At 36.5% G+C, this 20,507-nt stretch overlaps 1 protein-coding gene across 1 annotated transcript; it reads right to left on the bottom strand.

The window, feature by feature from the left end:
• Positions 1-1,318: 1,318 nt before the first annotated feature.
• LOC139126473 (serine/threonine-protein phosphatase 2A 65 kDa regulatory subunit A alpha isoform-like) lies at positions 1,319-19,350 on the bottom strand. Its single transcript, XM_070692531.1, has 14 exons — positions 19,195-19,350; positions 17,847-17,937; positions 17,005-17,105; positions 16,068-16,300; positions 14,119-14,266; positions 13,041-13,196; positions 11,980-12,165; positions 11,676-11,761; positions 9,692-9,914; positions 6,811-6,871; positions 6,554-6,627; positions 5,880-6,103; positions 4,635-4,720; positions 1,319-3,610 (listed from the first exon to the last, which is right to left on the bottom strand). The coding sequence occupies exons 1-14, from the start codon at positions 19,273-19,275 to the stop codon at positions 3,594-3,596; spliced, it is 1,767 nt and encodes a 588-aa protein (XP_070548632.1). The 5' UTR covers positions 19,276-19,350; the 3' UTR covers positions 1,319-3,593.
• Positions 19,351-20,507: the final 1,157 nt, after the last annotated feature.

Below are 20,507 nucleotides of genomic sequence, written 5' to 3'. Positions count from 1 at the left end.
ACCACCTGCAAACATGTATAGAAATACATGTATTTCCATATGCGTCATGCACATAGTTTTGCTCACACCCCATGATCCGTTCGAATTCCAGGTTTAAGCTATTAACAATCAGATATTACAGCCTTCTGAACCACTAAATATCGCTAGTAAGTTTTACTCCAAAAAGCATATTAGGTGTTAAATCACCTACTATACCACTGTTTACATTTGAATTCTCATATTGTCCATGTACGCACTGAGTTAACAAGTTTAATACTGTATATCTAAACATACTTTGGAGAATAGAACAAGAAATTGTGGTTGTTATTCAAATACATAAAGTGAATAAAATTGAAGTTACAGCTGCCCAACAATAATAATCCTTGAATCTTATGTGATCACTCTCTTCAATAGTCCTAAACACATTAAAACTTTGTTTCGTCAGGGATTACATATGGCACACACATATAGCCAGAGTTTCTTGACATAAAATCTTTGTCTGAGTACAACACAAAGTTACTTCACATGACTTTGTTTCACTTTGATAGTTAGATATTGACATCTTTGGATTCAAAAGGTCACCACAAGTGAGAATCATCATCTTTGGGTTTGCAAGGTCACCACAGATCAGAATCATCTTTGGATTCAAGAGGTCACCACAAGCCAGATTTTTGACCATGTCATACCAATAAGGCATGTTTTTTAAATTACATACCTTGGCTTGGGTCAGCTTGGTAACTTTAGAAAATCGGTTTCACATGATGCATGTACAGTGACCTCTCTGAACTCCAAGTACTGATAAATGCTGATTTCATAGCTCATTCTCAATACTTGTTCTGTACCTGTCTTGCCCTATACCTGTCACTAACTGGTACCTTTAGAACCCATACATAATACCAGTAGATGACAGTCGCTGTGGAAGGTGCGCAAGTAACATCATCAGAGACTTAGTTTCTTTGCTGAACTTTATTATTAGTTCACAGAAGTCAAATGTTTTCATAGGTATTCATAATAGTGTATGTGTATGTATTCCTGTTTGCGATCCTCTGACTTTACAATATGTAATTTCAAATGAGACTGTCAATATCCTGTTGCCAAGTAGCTATTCACATAATGAATGATCTTTTACATGTGACTGACTCTAACTTGATCAGTCCTCTTCAGTATGTCATAGATCATAGATCAGGCTGATCAGTAATTGTAGAGATGTGCTTGCTGTTTACCTTTCACACTTTGTGTACCAAACATTTTTTGGGTCAACGTCTACTGAGGTGATGAGAACCAACATACCAGGCTCTTACACTCATCTCTGTAGAAAATACCGGTCAACACATCAAAGTTGTACAAGATACATTCACTTTATTAGGTCAATAGAAAACATACTGTACACAAAATGATGACAAACACTAGGACTCAAAGCACAAAATAATGAATAATAGTAGCGCTGTGACCAAGTCTTTCACCTTTTATGTATTCTCTTTCTGAAATCATAAATCTAGGCTTTGAGCATTGTCCAAATTAAAAAGGATCACACAAGCTTAGCGCAGGCTGAAATCTGTGATTAAATCAACATTACAATCATGGGACCATTCAGGAATAGTTTGTTCAGAGTTCTAACCTGTTCACCCCCAATGCCCAGTAAACTGTTCCACATTCACCATTGATAACAATGGGTTTGGGCCAAAGCATGACGGTGAAAGGGTTACAATTATCCAAATTTATTGTGTTTAGATCTGTCCAATTTTGATTTTTTTAATGTGTTGGCTGAGAACTAAATGTTTACAAAGTTGGTGACAAATACCAGTGCCACTTTAGATGAACATTAACTTATCTGTGTACACTCACACTACAGACAGGAATACCATGCGTATTACAGTGACACACTCCCTGCAGCTGAAAGGACTTTGTGTAAGATATGTTGCCATTCACACATGTACATGCTGTCAACTTTTATCAAATAAATCTCATAACACACTAGGTACATATTTCAATCAACTGAAGTTATTTACAATGTGTAATGCTTCAAGGGTGTCTAACAATTAAACCTAAAAATGTAGCTATTTGTATCATAGCAGTGGTCCTCACTTCACCTTAAACAGGCAATATGCTCAGTTACTGCAAATTTTGACAAAGTTTGCTATGTGGTCAGTGTTATACATGTATGACTGTGTGAGATTTCACCAGTGGTATTGCAATACTAAGTAATGGGCTTCTATCATTTTAAGATTTACTTTTTCTGCATTGACTGCTGTCCATGTTCTGGCTTGCAGTTCAGTTCCTAAATTGAATTGTGTCTGTTACCACATGAAATATCTTGACATTTTAACTGCCCAGCTCTTTGGTCACAGATCCAATCACTTCAAAGAGTGCAATTGGCTTAAATTTAAAAAGTGGGACTAAAAATTTCTAACTCTATCACTACTTCAGGACATGAAGATCTTTGTTTTCATATGACATGCTTAGGTATCGACATCAACATCGGCATTGATTTGTCAAGGAATTAGGAATATATTATGCGTGTCTGCAATTGCATTCTGGGATTGTTGTCAATGCATGCAAATCTAGGATCATTTTTTAAATAAAATACTATCTCAAGTAGAGTCACCCCCTTTCCTTGCATACAAATAATTTCATATCTACTAGGTGAGGTCCAATTTTTAGTTGATAGAAAAGCAAAATGTGCACAAAAAAGGGCCAGGAACCATTGTATGCAAACATGGTAAAATACATCAAATTAAACGACACCGTATGCTGAAAATGACTGATACATCAAGTAGAATACATGTCGCAAAGATGTCAAGTAAGTTAGCCAATCGAGCAACATATCTGTATTATTCAGTAAAGCCACAGGTTGGACTGTTTGCAAGTATGCCGTTGTTGATTAAGACATTAACAACATGATTTTAGAAACTGAATTCAGAACATTTTACACAGATACACTATGAAGTACACCAAACTTATAATAGGACCAAATCATAGAGAGATTTTATAACTCTTGGAATATAACAAACCATGTAGTTTAATGGCATTCACTTGTTGCAATGTCTTTTGTGAAAATCTTCTGACTACTGTATGATGAACTGTTACTTGTTCATGATCCACGGATTACAGCTTGATGAATCTGAAGTAGACATGTTTGTAAATAAACCTACCTAACAGATCAGATGCCTGTCAATCTGCATATGAAGTCTTATGAGAAATCTATTCTTGCATGTTTAAATAATTGATTACAACAGTACTGCAGTTCAATGTCAAGTGTCAAAATGCAAAATATCACCAAGCATTTCTAAAAAGACAGTAATTTGAGCTGTCAATGAAAGCTGGATATAAGAGAGTTTAAAGAGTCTGTCAGTCACATAAATCCTGTGGTCAAACCCATCACAATGCATTTCCTGTTACTTATGATGGTTACAGATCCCTTGTTGTAGAGTGGCACACAGCCATGTTCTGTAGGTTTATATAGCTGACATGTTGATGACAGATTATTGTATCTAGTGTATTGAACCATAAGACTTGCAATACTTATAGGGAGGAAAGACAGATGTCCAACATTGATGTCACATCAAATCTGAGTCTTTGAATGGTTTCAACCCAAACACTCTCGTCTCTAACTATTATCCCAAAGAACACACTGAAAGGCAAAGGAAAAATACATATAATTAGTCAAACAAAACCAAATGGGATTTATTACTCATTTGCCAAGTTAGAAATGTAACAAATGAACCAATTTCATTTAGGTAACCTTGACTACATCATAAATCAGATTTACATTCATGAATTACTTACTGGGTATGATAACAAGTATCTTAGTGTTAGCAGTCTGGGTGAAAATGAAAGAACATTTGTAGCATGCCAGCAAATGAAAGCTAGTCTGTGAAAATTGGGTGTTGAGATACAGGAATGTACTTTTTGTCATCAGCTGAGATTAATGAAACTTTCTGGAATTTGTCAAATTTTCAAGTTTAGAGTAGACAATGTCCATCAATGCTAAGTAGGGATATCCAATGAAGGAATCTGTTGTTTCATGAAAGGTATTTTATTGTATATTATTGCCTGAATCCATGGGTTTATATACTCCACACTAGGAGGGCAAATTGTCTCCTGCTGCGAGGGCACATAAACCCATAAATTAAGGTAATAATATTTTTATTACATGCCTCTTCACAGTAAACATTATATGACATTTAGTTAGGTGCAGGGCATTCTCAAACATTTTACCATTATTGACTAGCATCAAACAGATTTTAATGAAGGTCAAAATAGCAGTGGCAAGTATGGTATTTTACATCTAGCGTTAGGCGTCAACTTTGACGTTAAAAACGTTGAAGGGCTTCACCAGATCAAGTAACTATGGAAACCGGTCAGTACATCATTTACACGGCCTGCAAACTCCCCGGATGTTCCTATTCAAATCAATGCACTGATTGCACTCACATCAAGGCATGTAATAAAGTGTACACAATGCTTGAAACACTATACATACTGGTTGAGATTGACGAATTAAATAAAATTAGGTATAAAATTTAACAATGTACACAATGTCTCTTGATGTGAAATAAACTATTTTGAAAACAAGGGTGGTAAAGAATTTGGATTTTTTAGCAATCACGTTTATCTAGTTATGGCTTCAGATTGTACTTTCAATGCTCACTCACCTGCTTCTTGGGCAAAATATTTGACGTCCACGTCAGAATCACTACTGAGTTTTTCAAGACATGGCTTTACCTGTGATTGAATAGTACTGAAAACAAAAAAGGAACACTATGTTGATTATTCTTGAATACAAACCAGAATCAATAATCTGTCATAGAACCTTTAGGTGAACGTTGTGACAAAAAAAGACATGATTGATGTAACTAATGTACTGCACAATTTATCATTTTGGCACACAATTTTACTGAAATCTAACTTTCTCTAGTTTGTGAAAATGACTTCAAAAACTTGTATGAAAGTTGTCGCACATTTGTATTGAAATCTAAACTTTCTACAGTGTAAATAAAAAATCTAAACTTTCTGCAGTGTAAGACTCTGGAATTTGAACTTGTGTCCATGGTAGATTTGTCTCATTCCATGAACTTCCATGTGAAAGTCATACAAGACACGGCAATGATAACTGTAGAATGTCTTTACCCAAGTGTACTGCTAGCATTGCAATCAAAACTACATCCTAGAAACTTCAGGTCAAAGTTGCAACACAAATAAACAGGAAATGATGTTGTGTGCACCTATTACCAGAGGTTCAAAATGGCAGCATGTCAGCTGGGTTTCAATGAGACAACATATGCCTAACAGGGGTGGCACTAGCACTTGCCACATTCGCAAAATGCGACAGAAAGTGCTGGGTGGCGAATCATCTCTCTTTGTTACAAACATTGATAAAGCATACATTTATGAAATATAGTCCTTGGTTCTTGGAAGCATTACCAGTATCAGTGTTGGATATCTGGGTCTTCCAGTAACAACCCTGTGACAACCCAACAACTTTGCTCGGACAGTGGACACGAACTGTGTTGGTTCTAAAGTTGACAAACTCCAGAAGACAGTGACTTGAACAGTTTTTGAAATATTCACTTGTAATTATCTGCAGATAATACCAACTCTTTTGGTCTAAAATGATACAGAATTTTCAAGGAAATGTGCATTTGATGAAAAAGAGTATAAGGGACTAAGGTTAGCGGTAGAAATGTAAGAAAACAATATTATTCATCAGTGAAAGTAATGAATCATACATATGTAATGACTGACAGTATTTCTTATGTGCACTTATAATAATATAGAATTCATTTTCCTTGACAGTGTGAGGTGCCAGAATGGACAAAATTTACAGATGTAGTGCAATGAAATGAATATCATATTCAAACAGTGTTAATTTATGCAAAGCATATAGTAGTGTAACTCACTTGGCATCCAGGTAAGGTCCAACTTTTTGAAGAGTTTTTGCAACATTGAATTTGACATTAGCAACGGCATCACCGGCTAAACTCAAAACAACTGGTAACATAAGTTTCACAGTGATTTCTGCACCCACAGCTTCAGCTAAGACATTGACACAGAATAAACATGTCATACGGTGTAGATAGTTCTGATCATTTGCCATGGCCAAAACTTTTGGTATGACTGCACTCTGAAAGATAAATAACAAATAAATCTTTGTCAATATTTAGACCTTGGTGGCTTTATGCAACTCTGCCGACACACATTATGTGATTGAACACGGTAATGGACTGTATTACATTACCTGCAAATGTTTTATTGCTAAGATGTTTGGTAAGATCAATTTATCTATTTATTATTTCAGAGACTTCCTCTGCTTGTGTAAGTAGGAAAATCTTGAGAGATGACTAAAAAGTGGTCTTGAAACCTGTGCCTGAGGTAGAATGGTAACTAAACAACACATTCCATATAAATACAGTCCCGTCACTGGGATGAAAATTACATCTGATCTATATTCTCTGGCCGCTGATTTAGAAAAAGTTACTGCATCCATATTACAATTCAAACTTCTGCATCTGTTCATGAGTGGTGGAAAAGTAACCTGAACATGAATTTGACTGTAAAATACATAATTACATACCTGTGCCCACTCAGCTCCAAATTTTTCAACCAGTTTCTTAAGATTATTAGTTGCTGCTTCACGAATGGCATAAACTGTAATAAAAACAGACCATGATCCACACAGTGAAAACACATCAAGCTGTTGGTATTGTCTGATGAGCTGTTCAAGATACATTTGACATCATCCATACATCATGGATGATTGGTTTTGATCTGTACTATTTCTAAACAGTTACCTAATTTGGTGCCATATAGAAAGCAAAGTGATTTACTTACCATTGTCAACAAGCCAAGCCATACAAAGACTATTGAGCTTCTCATCAAAGAACTCCACTCCCTGAAAATTGATTTCTCTAAATCATTATTATCATGCAAAGTAGCGATGACAACATAATACAACACATAAATCGACTGGTCTCTACGTCATTGTGAGGCTAAGGTTGCTTTACAAGAATATCAGGACTGTGCATTTTGAATGTATTGTTGTGTATTTACAGACAGAAAAGCTACAAGACAGCACACACAACACTAAATAGATTAAGAAGATACAAGAGAAAAGGTGCAGAGCAAACAAAGTTTGGAAATTTGTTGTTTGTAAATTATGCTGTAACAGCTTAGATTGCTCAGCATCTATGCATTCTGTATTGCAGTCAATGACATCATTCAGCATTTGGTGAGTATACTTTTAAGCAACAGTGATTTGTGTTGTGAGTAAGCTAGTTGTACCACAGACACTGACAGAACAATAGACTCCACTGTATATTGCCAATCTACCCAAGCCAGTTGTACCACTGAAAACGCCATGACTCCACTGTATATTGCCAATCTACCCAAGCCAGTTGTACCACTGAAAACACCACGACTCCACTGTATATCGCCAATTCACCCAAGGCAGTTGTACCACTGACACTGACAACACCATGACTCCACTGTATATTGCCAATCCACCCAGGCAAGTTGTACCACTGACAGTATTGTGACACTCCTGATGTCAATCCAACCAACTGAAAGAACACTGACAATAAACTCACACACTCCTCACATATCATACAAACCATTAGCTATTTACATCTCACAATCAAATCTGTGCTGTGTGAAATTGTGTAGCCAGTACCATCTCCTATCACCCTATCATACCCATTATATGTGATATTGTGTAGCAAGCACTATCTTCATACACACTATCACACCCATTCTATGCGTGCCTGTGTGGCATGTACTATCCACTAACACACCCATTCTATGCGTACCTGTGTGGCAAGCACTATCCACTATCACACCCATTCTATATGTACCTGTGTGGCAAGCACTATCCACTAACACACCATTCTATATGTACCTGTGTGGCACACACTATCCACTAACACACCCATTCTATATGTACCTGTGTGGCAAGCACTATCCACTATCACACCCATTCTATATGTACCTGTGTGGAGAGCACTGTCCACTAACACACCATTCTATATGTACCTGTGTGGCACACACTATCCACTAACACACCATTCTATATGTACCTGTGTGGCACACACTATCCACTAACACACCCATTCTTTATGTACCTGTGTGGCACACACTATCCACTATCACACCCATTCTATATGTACCTGTGTGGCAAGCACTGTCCACTAACACACCATTCTATATGTACCTGTGTGGCACACACTATCCACTAACACACCCATTCTATATGTACCTGTGTGGCACACACTATCCACTAACACACCATTCTATATGTACCTGTGTGGCACACACTATCCACTATCACACCCTTCTATATGTACCTGTGTGGCAAGCACTATCCACTAACACACCCATTCTATATGTACCTGTGTGGCACACACTATCCACTAACACACCCATTCTATATGTACCTGTGTGGCAAGCACTATCCACTATCACACCCATTCTATATGTACCTGTGTGGCAAGCACTGTCCACTAACACACCATTCTATATGTACCTGTGTGGCACACACTATCCACTAACACACCCATTCTATATGTACCTGTGTGGCAAGCACTGTCCACTAACACACCATTCTATGTGTACCTGTGTGGCAAGCACTATCCACTTACACACCCACTCTATGTGTACCTTTGAGGCACGCACCATCCACTAACACACTATCACACCCATTCTATGTGTAGCTGTGTGGACATGCCAGCATTTTCTACTAACAAACAATCTGTTATGTTACTTGAAAGTATACTAGACTGGCCAAAAACTGCAATACAGAATTTTCTAAGCTATCTACATGTTACAACATGTTGGGCTAGCAACACTTGACTGAAACCACTGTTCACTGTTTGATACTTTGTTAATTTTATCTTAGAATTGATTACACACATTGTCAAACACAAATTAATTTCTCTGTAGAAGTGCACTATCATGTCAATCCATATAAAAGTTAAATGACAATGTGGCTGGTGTATTGTGTTGATCTGGAAGGGGTAATTGCACCATGAACTTATTAATCAATGAGAGAAAGCTTTCATGAATGGGGAAATTTATAAGTCAGTGTTCAAAATAGAAATACAGATTTCGATTTTCCCTCATAAAATTATACAATGCTGTGTTAGCAGTTTGAAAATTGAATGCCATACTGACAACTATTTTAGAGCAATTCATTGTTTGTAATCTAAGACTAAAATCTGCCATCTCCATAAAACTCAAAGATATACAATTTTGCTAGTATTTCACTATGAGTGTATTGCATTATACCAATTTAAGACGGATGAATTTGTAGCAGCTACACATTTGGCGTATATCAAATTCCTTGTTATGCTATTAAATAACATTACATTATATTTTCATTAAAATACCATACAGATCTGAACATAAAAATTGGTTTTCTTTTTAGGATATGTTGCTGATATTATGTGTTGTTTATGAAAGAACTATGACACTTGGTTTCTTTATAACAGACTGAGTTGGCGTATTTGGAAAAACTTTAATTATATGAGAAACAAATGCAGAAGTTGTTGTGACACTGGTTTACGTGAGTAAGTCAAGTGTTACTGGTATACTCAGAGTATGTATCAACCCTCTAGGTTGTAGACGCACAATGACATTTGCATGTGTGTGTGTACATCCTAGTATTAATGAGTACACCCTTTGATTTTCCAGTTGAATGTCCATGTGAATCTGTACTAACCAATTGACCTGCCAGCAAGGGCATGTACTCAATAATAGCCAGCCGTACACGCCATTTTGTGTCTTCAGCAAGTTCAACAATAGCTGGAAGCAGTGATTGTGAAAGCTGCCGTATACCTATCACCTCATTCACACAATCCAAGTTTGAGATGATGTTGAGACGCACTTCTGGACACTCATCTTTCAACTGTGCCAGAAACAGTGGCAACAGATGTTCAATGGTGCTATAGAATAAAACACAAAAGTTACATTAATACGTAAGTCAAGAGTCTGAACCATTATTGTTTTACATATCTACACACTTACCCTAACCATTATTGTTTTACATATCTACACACTTACCATTATTGTTTTACATATCTACACACTTACCATTATTGTTTTACATATCTACACACTTACCATTATTGTTTTACATATCTACACACTTACCATTATTGTTTTACATATCTACACACTTACCAGTGTTCTCCCCAGATCAAGCAAAAGCGTAGCGGCTAATTTGCATAATCATTTGCATATCATTAATTTATATTTGCATATGGATATAAGCTTGCACATGCACCCAAGCATTCATGTACACTCACAACAAAATGCAATGGTAACACACAAGTATGCAATTTGAACATCATGGAAACTCTTTATTACACTTAAATAAATCATCACAGTATAGTACAATTGTAATTAAATAGAAGATTTAAACAGTAACAAGAAGTTCAGATTGAAAGCAAGAAATGGTTCGTCTGATTAGAGTTTCATTAATACATATCCTATTGCTGATAAAATTGTCAAAATTGCCAACAAAGAGGAAAATTCATAAGTTTAAGCTTTACACAATTACAATGTAATTGAGTTTTATATCATTTTTGAACGACAAACACCGCGAATAATGTTTCATCACGGGGATCAATTTCAACCAGCCGCCCCCCCCCCCCCCCCCCCCCCCCCCCCCGGCGTATATCACTGCCACTGAACATCGTCGTTCGATTCTTGATTTTAAAAATACCACCAAGATGATCACAAGACATGAACTAAGTACGACTAGAATCACTTGAAAATCAGGTGTAAAATCTTTCAGAGAACGTGTCAGAGTGGAACCACACGCGACGCCAGGTCAATGTCAACACGTTATAAACACGTCAGCCAACGGCCGCCGCCATATTGAAATTTATGCAATGTGAACTCAATCGTGATCGTACTCGGACAAAAAAAAAGGTCATCGTTGTAAAATCATAATCAACCTCACTAGTCAACTGCTTCTTTTGTTTCTTTTGCGGTCCGTTTCGTTGATCAAAGCATGGGAATGTGATCATAGGCCCCACTAGTGCTACACCGCCTAACTCTGTGAACACTTGTCCTCGATGTATACCGACTAAAGGTCATTGTTGGTTGTAATAGTCATTGTAGAATGAAAACTTGTGAACAACCCAGCCGATTCTTCTATTGTTTTAACGTTCCTCTCAACACTTACGGACAACTTATCGGACGCATACCGTACTTCACACCTTCCACTCTTTCACCAGGTTGAAAGTTGCAGTGAGCGTTACAATAATGTGTAGACAATGCATGCAACAGCTGGTAGCTTCGCAGAGCGCTAGCGTGAAGGAACGCGGGAATATTTTAAAGCGTAGCGGGAGAATCAAAGCGTAGCGGGGAGAGGCGAAAGCGTAGCGGGACCGCTACGCTAAAATGGCCTGGGGAGAACACTGCTTACCATTATTGTTTTACATATCTACACACTTACCTTTTGAACTTTTTAAAGATTTTTAGCATTATCTTACACTTGAATGTAGCTCAAGTTTCTTTGAATAGTATAATATCAGATCAACCAAAATACACCAGGCCAACACTTATCATATTTACATCACAACATCCCCACTAATCCATGACAACTGCTGGCTTAGTGTTGGGTCAATGCTAGGTCTAATGACAGCCTGACTTGCATTTTCTTACACTTAGGAAAATCTTTGGAAAAACAAACTTACTTGTCTTTCCCAAGTATCGGAGATAAACCCATGATAACAGACGCCAATGCACTTTTCACATGTTGATTTGCATCAACCACTAATTCCTACAAGGTATAAACAAACAAGAGAATTGGTCAGTATAATGCAACAGGAAAAACTACAAAGAAATTAAAATTTCTACAACTACATACTTGAAATACCAGACATACATATTTCTAAAACATTTTAGGATAGAAGTCAACAGAATATGCACCAACCATTGTAGCTTTAATTTCATCATTTTGCACATCAACAATACTTCATTAATAAAGTCATTCAATACCTTAACACATGGTAGTATGTTGTTCATGATGAGACTTTCTCTGACTGATGGATCCAAATCTTCACAGAATTGTTTAACTTTATGTGCAGCAGCAGCCCTCACTTCAGCTTCACAGTCCTTCAACAATCCTTGAAATGCTGGTACTAAATCTACCTTGGCTATCTCTGGACCAACTGCCTTTTGAAGCTGTGAAAATATGTCAATAATGAACATATTTATTGTTAAAGGGATAGTCCACCCAAATATCAACCTGCCTCTAAAAGCTTAACAAGATTATTTTTGTAACATATATGATGAAAAGATGAGAAATGTGCTCTTCATTGAGAATTTTTTTTTATTAAATGTTGTGTATGACGACATTTTCGCAGTATGAAAGCGCAACCTATCAGATATATAAAAATACCAAATATCAACCTAAAAAGTATGTATAGCAATATACTGGAGTTCTTTTGCTGCATCAGTTTTTCCCTAGATAACGAGTAAACCTCAAGAATCTCTTCCAGATTGGACTCAAAGGTAAGTCATGTGTCAACCATGGCTGTACTCAGCAATTCTACAGCTGGCAGCTGACTGATACTAGGAAAACACTCTTGATTTGTTTGATTGATATATTTTAACCATGGCTGTAGTCAGCAATTCTAGAGCTGGCAGCTGACTGATACTAGGAAAACACTCTTGATTTGTTTGATTGATATATTTTAACCATGGCTGTACTCAGCAATTCTAGAGCTGGCAGCTGACTGGTACTAGGACAACACTCTTGATGTGTTTGATTGATATATTTTCACAAGGGGCAATGCACAATGAAGGGAAGTATCATGTTACAGACATAACAATCAGCACAACCTCTAGCACCAACCTCTGTAGCATCACAATGCTCAGAATATTTTTCATATGAATCTTTGAGCTGTATTGATCATAATATCAATCACATTAGTTAGCATTATCATCGACTTATTAATATCCAACGATAACTTGAGATTTCCAAAGTTTTAAAGAAAGACTTCCTTTAATTTCAAGTCTGTAACTGATCCACTAATGCAGATATGCAAAGGACTTACCTCAGTATATTTATCAGCCACCATGTAGCGTACACGCCAGGATTTGTCCACCGCACACTGGCGTAAAGTTGGCATCACTAAGTTTTCCACATCTTCAGGATTTAACAGTGAGGCAATACTAACACATGCCTCCACAGACAATAGCCGAACTGAATCCTGAGTATGTTATTTGAAAAAGAGTAATAAAACACAACTGCAAGATCTTGACTGTGACTTTCGTTGTCAAATGCTTATTTAGAGCTCTATTGGATCTAATTTTGATGTATTTTTGATAATTTTGTGGTTGTATGAAATGCAAAGTGTTCAAATTGTCCACAAAACGCGTGTGTGCATGTGTGTTGTCAAATGTTCCATTACTGGAATTCATCTGTCAACAGTAAAAGTGTGTAGTGGCAAAATCTTTGTACCTTTGGGAGAACAAGAAAATATTGTTTTGCTGAACAAAACTAATGGAGGTATTATCAAAAGTAACTAACTACTAATGTCACTTTTATGGTGGGTCAATCAGCCTGTAAATGGTACATATGGAACAAACACATGTACTTTCAACTATGAGAAAATACCAGCCCTCCAAACAGTTGAGTCAAGTGCTCTAACCTTACTGAATATATCAAAGACTACTTTCACTACACCCAAGTCAGATGTATGGTACCACTCTGCAACCAAGACAGCGAGTAATGGACATTTTGATCTGATCAAGTTAAAGGTGTTAAGAGTTAAATTTATCAAGATTCAATACAATAATATTTTGGGATCAAACGACGAATGTACATGGATCTCTGGACTGTGTGCTTGTGTACTTACTATGAAATGAATAACTGTTTGTTGATGCATCATTCTTGCATAATTTCATACACAGAATGTCAGTCACATTCTTCATTTTTGATTTTTGATACAACTTAGTTATTTTGTACATAGAGGAAGTTCCATCTCTTACAAAAATGAAAAGGCTGCTTTCAGTCATCTTAGAGTATTACCGTGGTCTCAGCAACTTAAGTTATGCGGTCAATTCACTGATAGGGCCAACTTTCAACATGCAATTTAAAAACTGAGAAAGTACCATTAGTTTGACATTTACCTGTTCATCACCAGCAAGGTTAACAAATAATGGTATAATATCTGACTTGACATATTCCAACTCTACAGACTTTGCAAATTCACCAAGTTTACTTGCTGCAGCTCTTCTCACCATCGGTGTATCATCACCACACAGATTACGAAAATGACTGCAAACAGAAATCAAACAAACATTGAACTCAATTAGAATTAAGAATTTAAAACTATGCAATGACATTTTTCTATGGGAGTACCACAGAGGTTACAAATGACTAGAAAGAAATCAAATTAGAATACAGTACAGTAAAACGTTGATTATCTGAATGTCAGTTTTTCATATTGTTTGGTAATGAATGTCAGCTTCATTTTCATGATGTGACTTGGCAGCAATGATTGCAATTCTGTTAGAAGTTCTGCTTGTTATTACTACATTTACACACCTTGAAGGAAACTTGATCTACCAAGTGACAAAATATTTAGGTTTGCTGGTACTTTGACGAAGGATTTTGATCAAAGTATGACACCCAGACGATCGGTTGTTTCAAACAATAAATTGACATGGGGGGGGGGGGGGGGGGGGGGGGGGGCAGTCAAACCATGCCTTCTGGTGGCCACCATCCTCTTTTGTGGAAGTTTGTATATATCTTAAGCCATGTGTAATAACAGATGGCATTGGTTTGATTGCTTCCTGACCATCAATTGTCCTTTTTGGATTGGGAAAACAGCAGAAACTGCCAAATCATAAATTGTTTCAAAACATATCTTTGCGCAAATATTGCTCTAAATGCTTCACAATATCCCCTATTTATGTTGATCTAATATCATAAGTCTGTATCTACACGCTTTGTTATACACCCATGCACCTGAGTAACCTCAGTGAAACCACCTTTGCAATGCGTGTTTGGGCTGAGATACTTTAAGGCAAAATACAATGTTTGGTACAATAATTGAGGGCAGACATCATGATTGCATTGAATGAACCCTTATATTCTAATTTACTGATAATCAAGAAATTCATAAACAATCTGAGTGTGATTCAGTGTTTCATCTAGACAGGGGAATGTGGGATTCCTCCTCCCCTGTTTGCATGGTTGCACCCCTAAGTAATTTGCCAAGGGGGAAAAGGCCCTTATGAAATGGCGGCAGTCACACCTCACAGATACAAGAAGATATATGAATTGGTGAAATCCCCCTAAATTTTCTGGTAAAGGGGAAACCCCCCTGTTGATGCCATCCTGGATGAAACACTGTGATTGAAATTTGTAGATGGGTACATGTGGAAGCGACCAGTGCTTTTGCTAAGGTTCAGGAATGTTGGTAAATGATTTGGAAGCCCTGGTAAGATTTCTGCTGTCCCCTAATCTGATTGCATTGATATACCAAGGGGAAGCGCAGTAAATTGACTAGGGAACCCAGTAACATTTACCAGATACCAGCCTTAACAAAAACACTGGCAACACAAACAAATGCTGACGGCTATAAGCTTGATTTTCAGTGCTGTAGAGCACATACTAATTACTATTGATAATTATTATTGCATTAGTCAATTGCTACTTCAGTGTGTTTGATTCTTTTAGTGTCTCACCATTATTTCAATATATGGAGAATATGAAATACCATGTCACTGTACATGTATTAACCATAACCATAAATTATAAGTGTCATAAGTGTCAAACATGATCTTACTGTCCTGGATGCAGAGTTACATGTATGCAGTGTTCCAGTTAGAATGGCCTCATTAACATATTTCTGACAGGTACCAGCTGTGATTTCATTGTGTTTTGCTGTCTCTGTACACATAACTGCCAATATTTTTGTTAACAACTTTCTCAAAATGTTGTACAATGTCATATGGCAATTCAAATGAGTGGCTAATACTTCCAAAGATCCTTGAATATCCCTTTCATACACTTCTCACAGAGTTCACCTCCACAGAGATATTTAAAAATTCTGATTTTTGTAAATACTTACTTTCTGAGCTCTGCCTTCATATTGCTGGATACTCTTGGATAACACACACTAAATAATCCACATGCTGATGTTCTAGATGTGAACCAGTCACCAGCTGACAGTCTTTTCACCAAAGGTACAAAATGAGATTCTAAATCAGCTGGTGAATGTTCCGCTGAGATTTTACGTAAAGATTCCACAGCTTTATCACGTACAACTGTCTCCTCAACAGTTGCCAGACTTTCAAGTGGCGGCTGTGAACAAATATGAACAACAATTATTCAACGTTCTGACAAATGCTTCTGGTACAGAATAACATACCCATTCTCCATCATCATCAGTAAGTTCCATGTGATGATGTTATTATTTTGTGCTATTACCTGTATATTATTTCCTTATAATCAAAACAATTTGTTACAACAATACCTTGATTCATACTTCTCCTAGCACTTTATGAAGTCTCACAAATATTGCAATACATTTTTGTAACTGACAAAGTCATTATGGATATTACAAGTGTTGTGACAAAATTGGCTAGTTTTTTATCTTTCTAACTTATCAAAAGCTAAAAGACACTCACCAAACCATGAAATACTCAACATCATCTTTTCATCTTTTTTGTTTCATGCAATCCATGTCAATAGCATCATTGCATGGAGTAAAACCAATACAACAAACACACTGATAAAGCAAAACAAAAGCTAATTTCCTTTTTGACTGACACATGATTCAAATATTCATACATAAAATTTCTTCTGTAAAACTCTTAATACTCAACATCATCCACAAGAACCAAGTGTTCCATTATGACTATCCTATACAATTTATAGAGGTCTATCAATATTATCATCAGTAGTATTCCATGAACATGATCCAACGCAGTCCATAGTAGTCTGTTAACTCCAACAACATTATCCTATGCATAATCAACCATACTGCAAAAGAAGGCATAACATACCAGCAAGCAGTGTACATGTTCTTGTCCACCTACTAAAGGAGTAAAACTTCCCAGTTGTTCAGCCAGAGCTAACAAAACCTCATCTTCATCATAAATTGTATCTGTAAAAACAGACATGTTACTGGTGTATTTAGTCTTCAAACAATCTAACTCATAATGGCTTTGTACTGTACTTTTTCTTTGCGAATCTATCCCCATTGGAAACACTTTCCGACAAATACCTTGTGTCAAATGCACATAGAGGGACACAGAAAATTGTAGCATCTTGCATTTGTCAGCGACATTAACTGGCACAAAAAATGCGTTGAATGTAGGTGACTCTCTCTAAAATCAGTACTATCTCTGCAGGAGTTTGAAAACTGTAATATTGATAAATAAAATATTAATTTTGCATAAATATGTTTTGTCTGAACATGACTTAAGTCAGTGTTTACAACTAACCATAAGAATCCTACCTACTACTCTACAGCAATAATCACTTTTGACATTTGCTTTGTTTATGTTCCTCAACTTGTAACATTATTGTAGATATCATGGGTATAGAACAGACATACAAGAAAGTTAATTCCTGTAAAAGGAGGACTTAAAGATGGCAACATGGATCAATTCATGGTCAAGTGAAAAACTGGAAAGATCAAAATAAAACTACTTGATTCCCTTAAGAAAAAAGATTGAAAATACATCATTAAAGAGAAACTTGCAAAAGAGCATAATGATATATTTAATATTTCCTGGTTCCATTGGGTTTGGTCTGAATATTAACATGTAATGACTGTTGTGATGTATTGATTGCATACATTTCAGAATAAAACTCTTAACAATCAACATAGTTTCAAAATTACCTGTTAGAAATGGTATAAGCTCACTGCGAGTACGTTCAACCCCCAAAGCCAATGCTATGGTTGACAGCTTTTTGATGCTATTTAATCGGAGCTGTGAAATAGATGTATTCTTAAATTAGTACATTTACATAATTGCCTTAGTCCTGTAAAATATACAAAATAAGCATTTGACAGTTCTAATGTTCTTCACAATTTTTATCATGACAGCTGACTTTACTTTTATCGAGTCAAAATACATTGCGCTTGCATGGTGCTAAAACTAGTTAAGGTTCACACTGTAACTGATTTTATATTGTTTGTTTACTATTGCCACAAGAACAGACAGTTATCTCTTTTGAAAATGCAAAAAAAGATTACAGTTGTGAGTACAGAATGGTGATCATGTGAGTTCTTTTCAATCTGTCAATACTGAACCGGCCAGATATCCTTAGATTCCACCAACATGAACGATATATAGTATCTCTGTCTATCTCTCTGATGTTGACAGTAACATCAACTTATAAAACATCATGTTGTTCATATTCTTCTACAATTTAACAACAAAAAGGACAACTTAAGATTTGTGGATACACCTTAGGTTGCCAACTGAGAGGGATTTCCTCAGAAGAGAATAACTGATGGTATGAGTGGTCTCTATGTTACTGAAAATTCAAACAAAATTTGTGGTTACTAATCTTCAGTCTTGCCTATAAGGGCACCGTTTAAATTTCTATTTGTCAATTTGTTGGCACTACGTAACAAACGTCTGATTTCAAAGTTCCGTGCTCACAGAGACAAAGAACTATTTATTTTTATTCTTTTGCAACTGACTATTGAACCATGACAACAAACAACATGACGATTGACGGTTGAAGGGATGCGATATATTTTGAAGTTCATTATTCATATTCAGGCGAGGTTTTGCATCGATTCTTGGATTTCAATGAGATACAAAACGTCCCCATTCATATGTAAGTCACAGTATCGGTGATCTTTTTCGGTAAGCCGAGGAACCGGTCGAAACTGTACCTCCTTGGTGAAAAGAAACGTCAGAACATGCTCGCTGTCGATACTACGATGTACAAGCACAGTTTACTACGGATTCTCACGGAAGGAATTGTGAAGATCATATATACAATACGTTTAGGAGTACATGGACTCGAACAGACAAGTTCATTAAAAAATAAGTCATATGAAACTGTCTACATGTTGACTAACGTAAAAACTCAACATGATAATTAGTGTACATGTATCAACATCCAGAATGAAGGTAACAGTGATTGATTCCACTTGAACAGTCATGAATTACATTGTACTTGGACGTCGAATAAAACTTTTCATGTTTCCTTATATTTATGACAAAAATTACCTGAACATCCTCATTTCTGAGCTCATCAATGAGAACGGCGATAGGGTATAATGAATCGTCTCCTGTTTCGCTAGCCGCCATCTTGAATTTCTGCCTGCAAGTTTACTGAACGGGTTTCAGAAATAAATGTTCAGGGGTAAAAAAAAATCATATAACCAGAAGTGGCCGAAAGAGGGCGCATGTAGTTGTTGAAGCTGGCGCAAAACCAGGCGCAAACAGCCAGAAACTTGGTTTAGTTTCTTTGCTCTATAAAAAGGGAGATAAGACAGACTTATACAATTGGAGACCAATAAGTCTCCTCAATGTAGACTATAAGATTCTTGCAAAAGTAATTGCTAATAGGGTGCGGAAGGTAATTGGCAAAATATGCAGCCCAGATCAGTGTGGATACATCCCCGGGCGGGAAATAGGTGATAATATTGTCTTTTACTAGAGATATTATTGAATATGCAAATGTTACTGATTATGTTCATAAGTCTGGACCAAACAAACGCTTTTGACAGGCTAAATAGAAATTTCCTTTTTCAAGTCCTTGACAAATTCAACTTTGGCACTGACTTCATCAAATGGATAAAAATTCTTTGTAACAATACTACATTCAAAAATTAAGTGCAATGGCTTTCTTTCTCGCAGTATTCAACTTCATAAGGGTGTGAGACAAGGGTGCCCCTTATCACCATCACTGTATATTATGGCAGCAGAAGTGCTGGCCGAAAATACTCATAAAGATAACAGCATAGCAGGATTCATATTGCCAGACAAACAGGAGGAAAAGATTACGAGTTATGCAGATGATACGACTCTATACTTGATAAATGTAGAAAGCATTACACAGTCGTTGAAAATGTTTAACAAATATGAAAAAGCAACACATACAAAACTGAACAAGATGAAATCAAAAGGTTTACGTGCTGGAAGTTTTAAAAATCGTACTGATTCAGTAGAAGGGATCGATTTTCCAAACGAGGTTTTACAGATCTTGGGAGTTGGGTTTGGAAACAGTAACATATCTAGAGAAAACTGGAAAACAGTGATGGAGAAATTTACGAACTGCCTAAAGATCTGGAATACCAGAAATATGTCCTTTAAAGGCAGGGCAATAGTAGCTAATATGCTGGCTGCATCAAAATTATGGTACCTGGCATCATTTGATCACGTACCTGGAATTTCTTTGGAGAGGCAAAGGAGAAGTTATAAAAAGGGGCATTTTCATTCAAAGATATGATGACTGTGGCAAAAAAGTCGTCGACATTGAAGAAAAAATTAATGCACTCCAATTAAAGTGGCTTATGAAATTTAAGTGATGGGAAATG

The sequence above is a fragment of the Ptychodera flava genome (assembly GCF_041260155.1).
Source record: "Ptychodera flava strain L36383 chromosome 3 unlocalized genomic scaffold, AS_Pfla_20210202 Scaffold_27__1_contigs__length_13241970_pilon, whole genome shotgun sequence".
NCBI classification, from domain to species: domain Eukaryota; kingdom Metazoa; phylum Hemichordata; class Enteropneusta; family Ptychoderidae; genus Ptychodera; species Ptychodera flava.
The sequence above is the reverse complement of the archived record's forward strand: the minus strand, read 5'-3'. Positions and strand labels throughout refer to the sequence as shown.

Excerpts from the sequence above, each read along its gene's own strand:
- LOC139126473 (XM_070692531.1), bottom strand. The coding sequence starts at position 19,275 with ATGGCGGCTAGCGAAACAGGAGACGATTCATTATACCCTATCGCCGTT. Across the intron at positions 17,938-19,194 it reads TCAGAAATGAGGATGTTCAG|CTCCGATTAAATAGCATCAA; the intron begins GTAATTTTTGTC and ends TCTATTTCACAG. Across the intron at positions 6,872-9,691 it reads CCTTGCTGGCAGGTCAATTG|GGAGTGGAGTTCTTTGATGA; the intron begins GTTAGTACAGAT and ends ATCAATTTTCAG.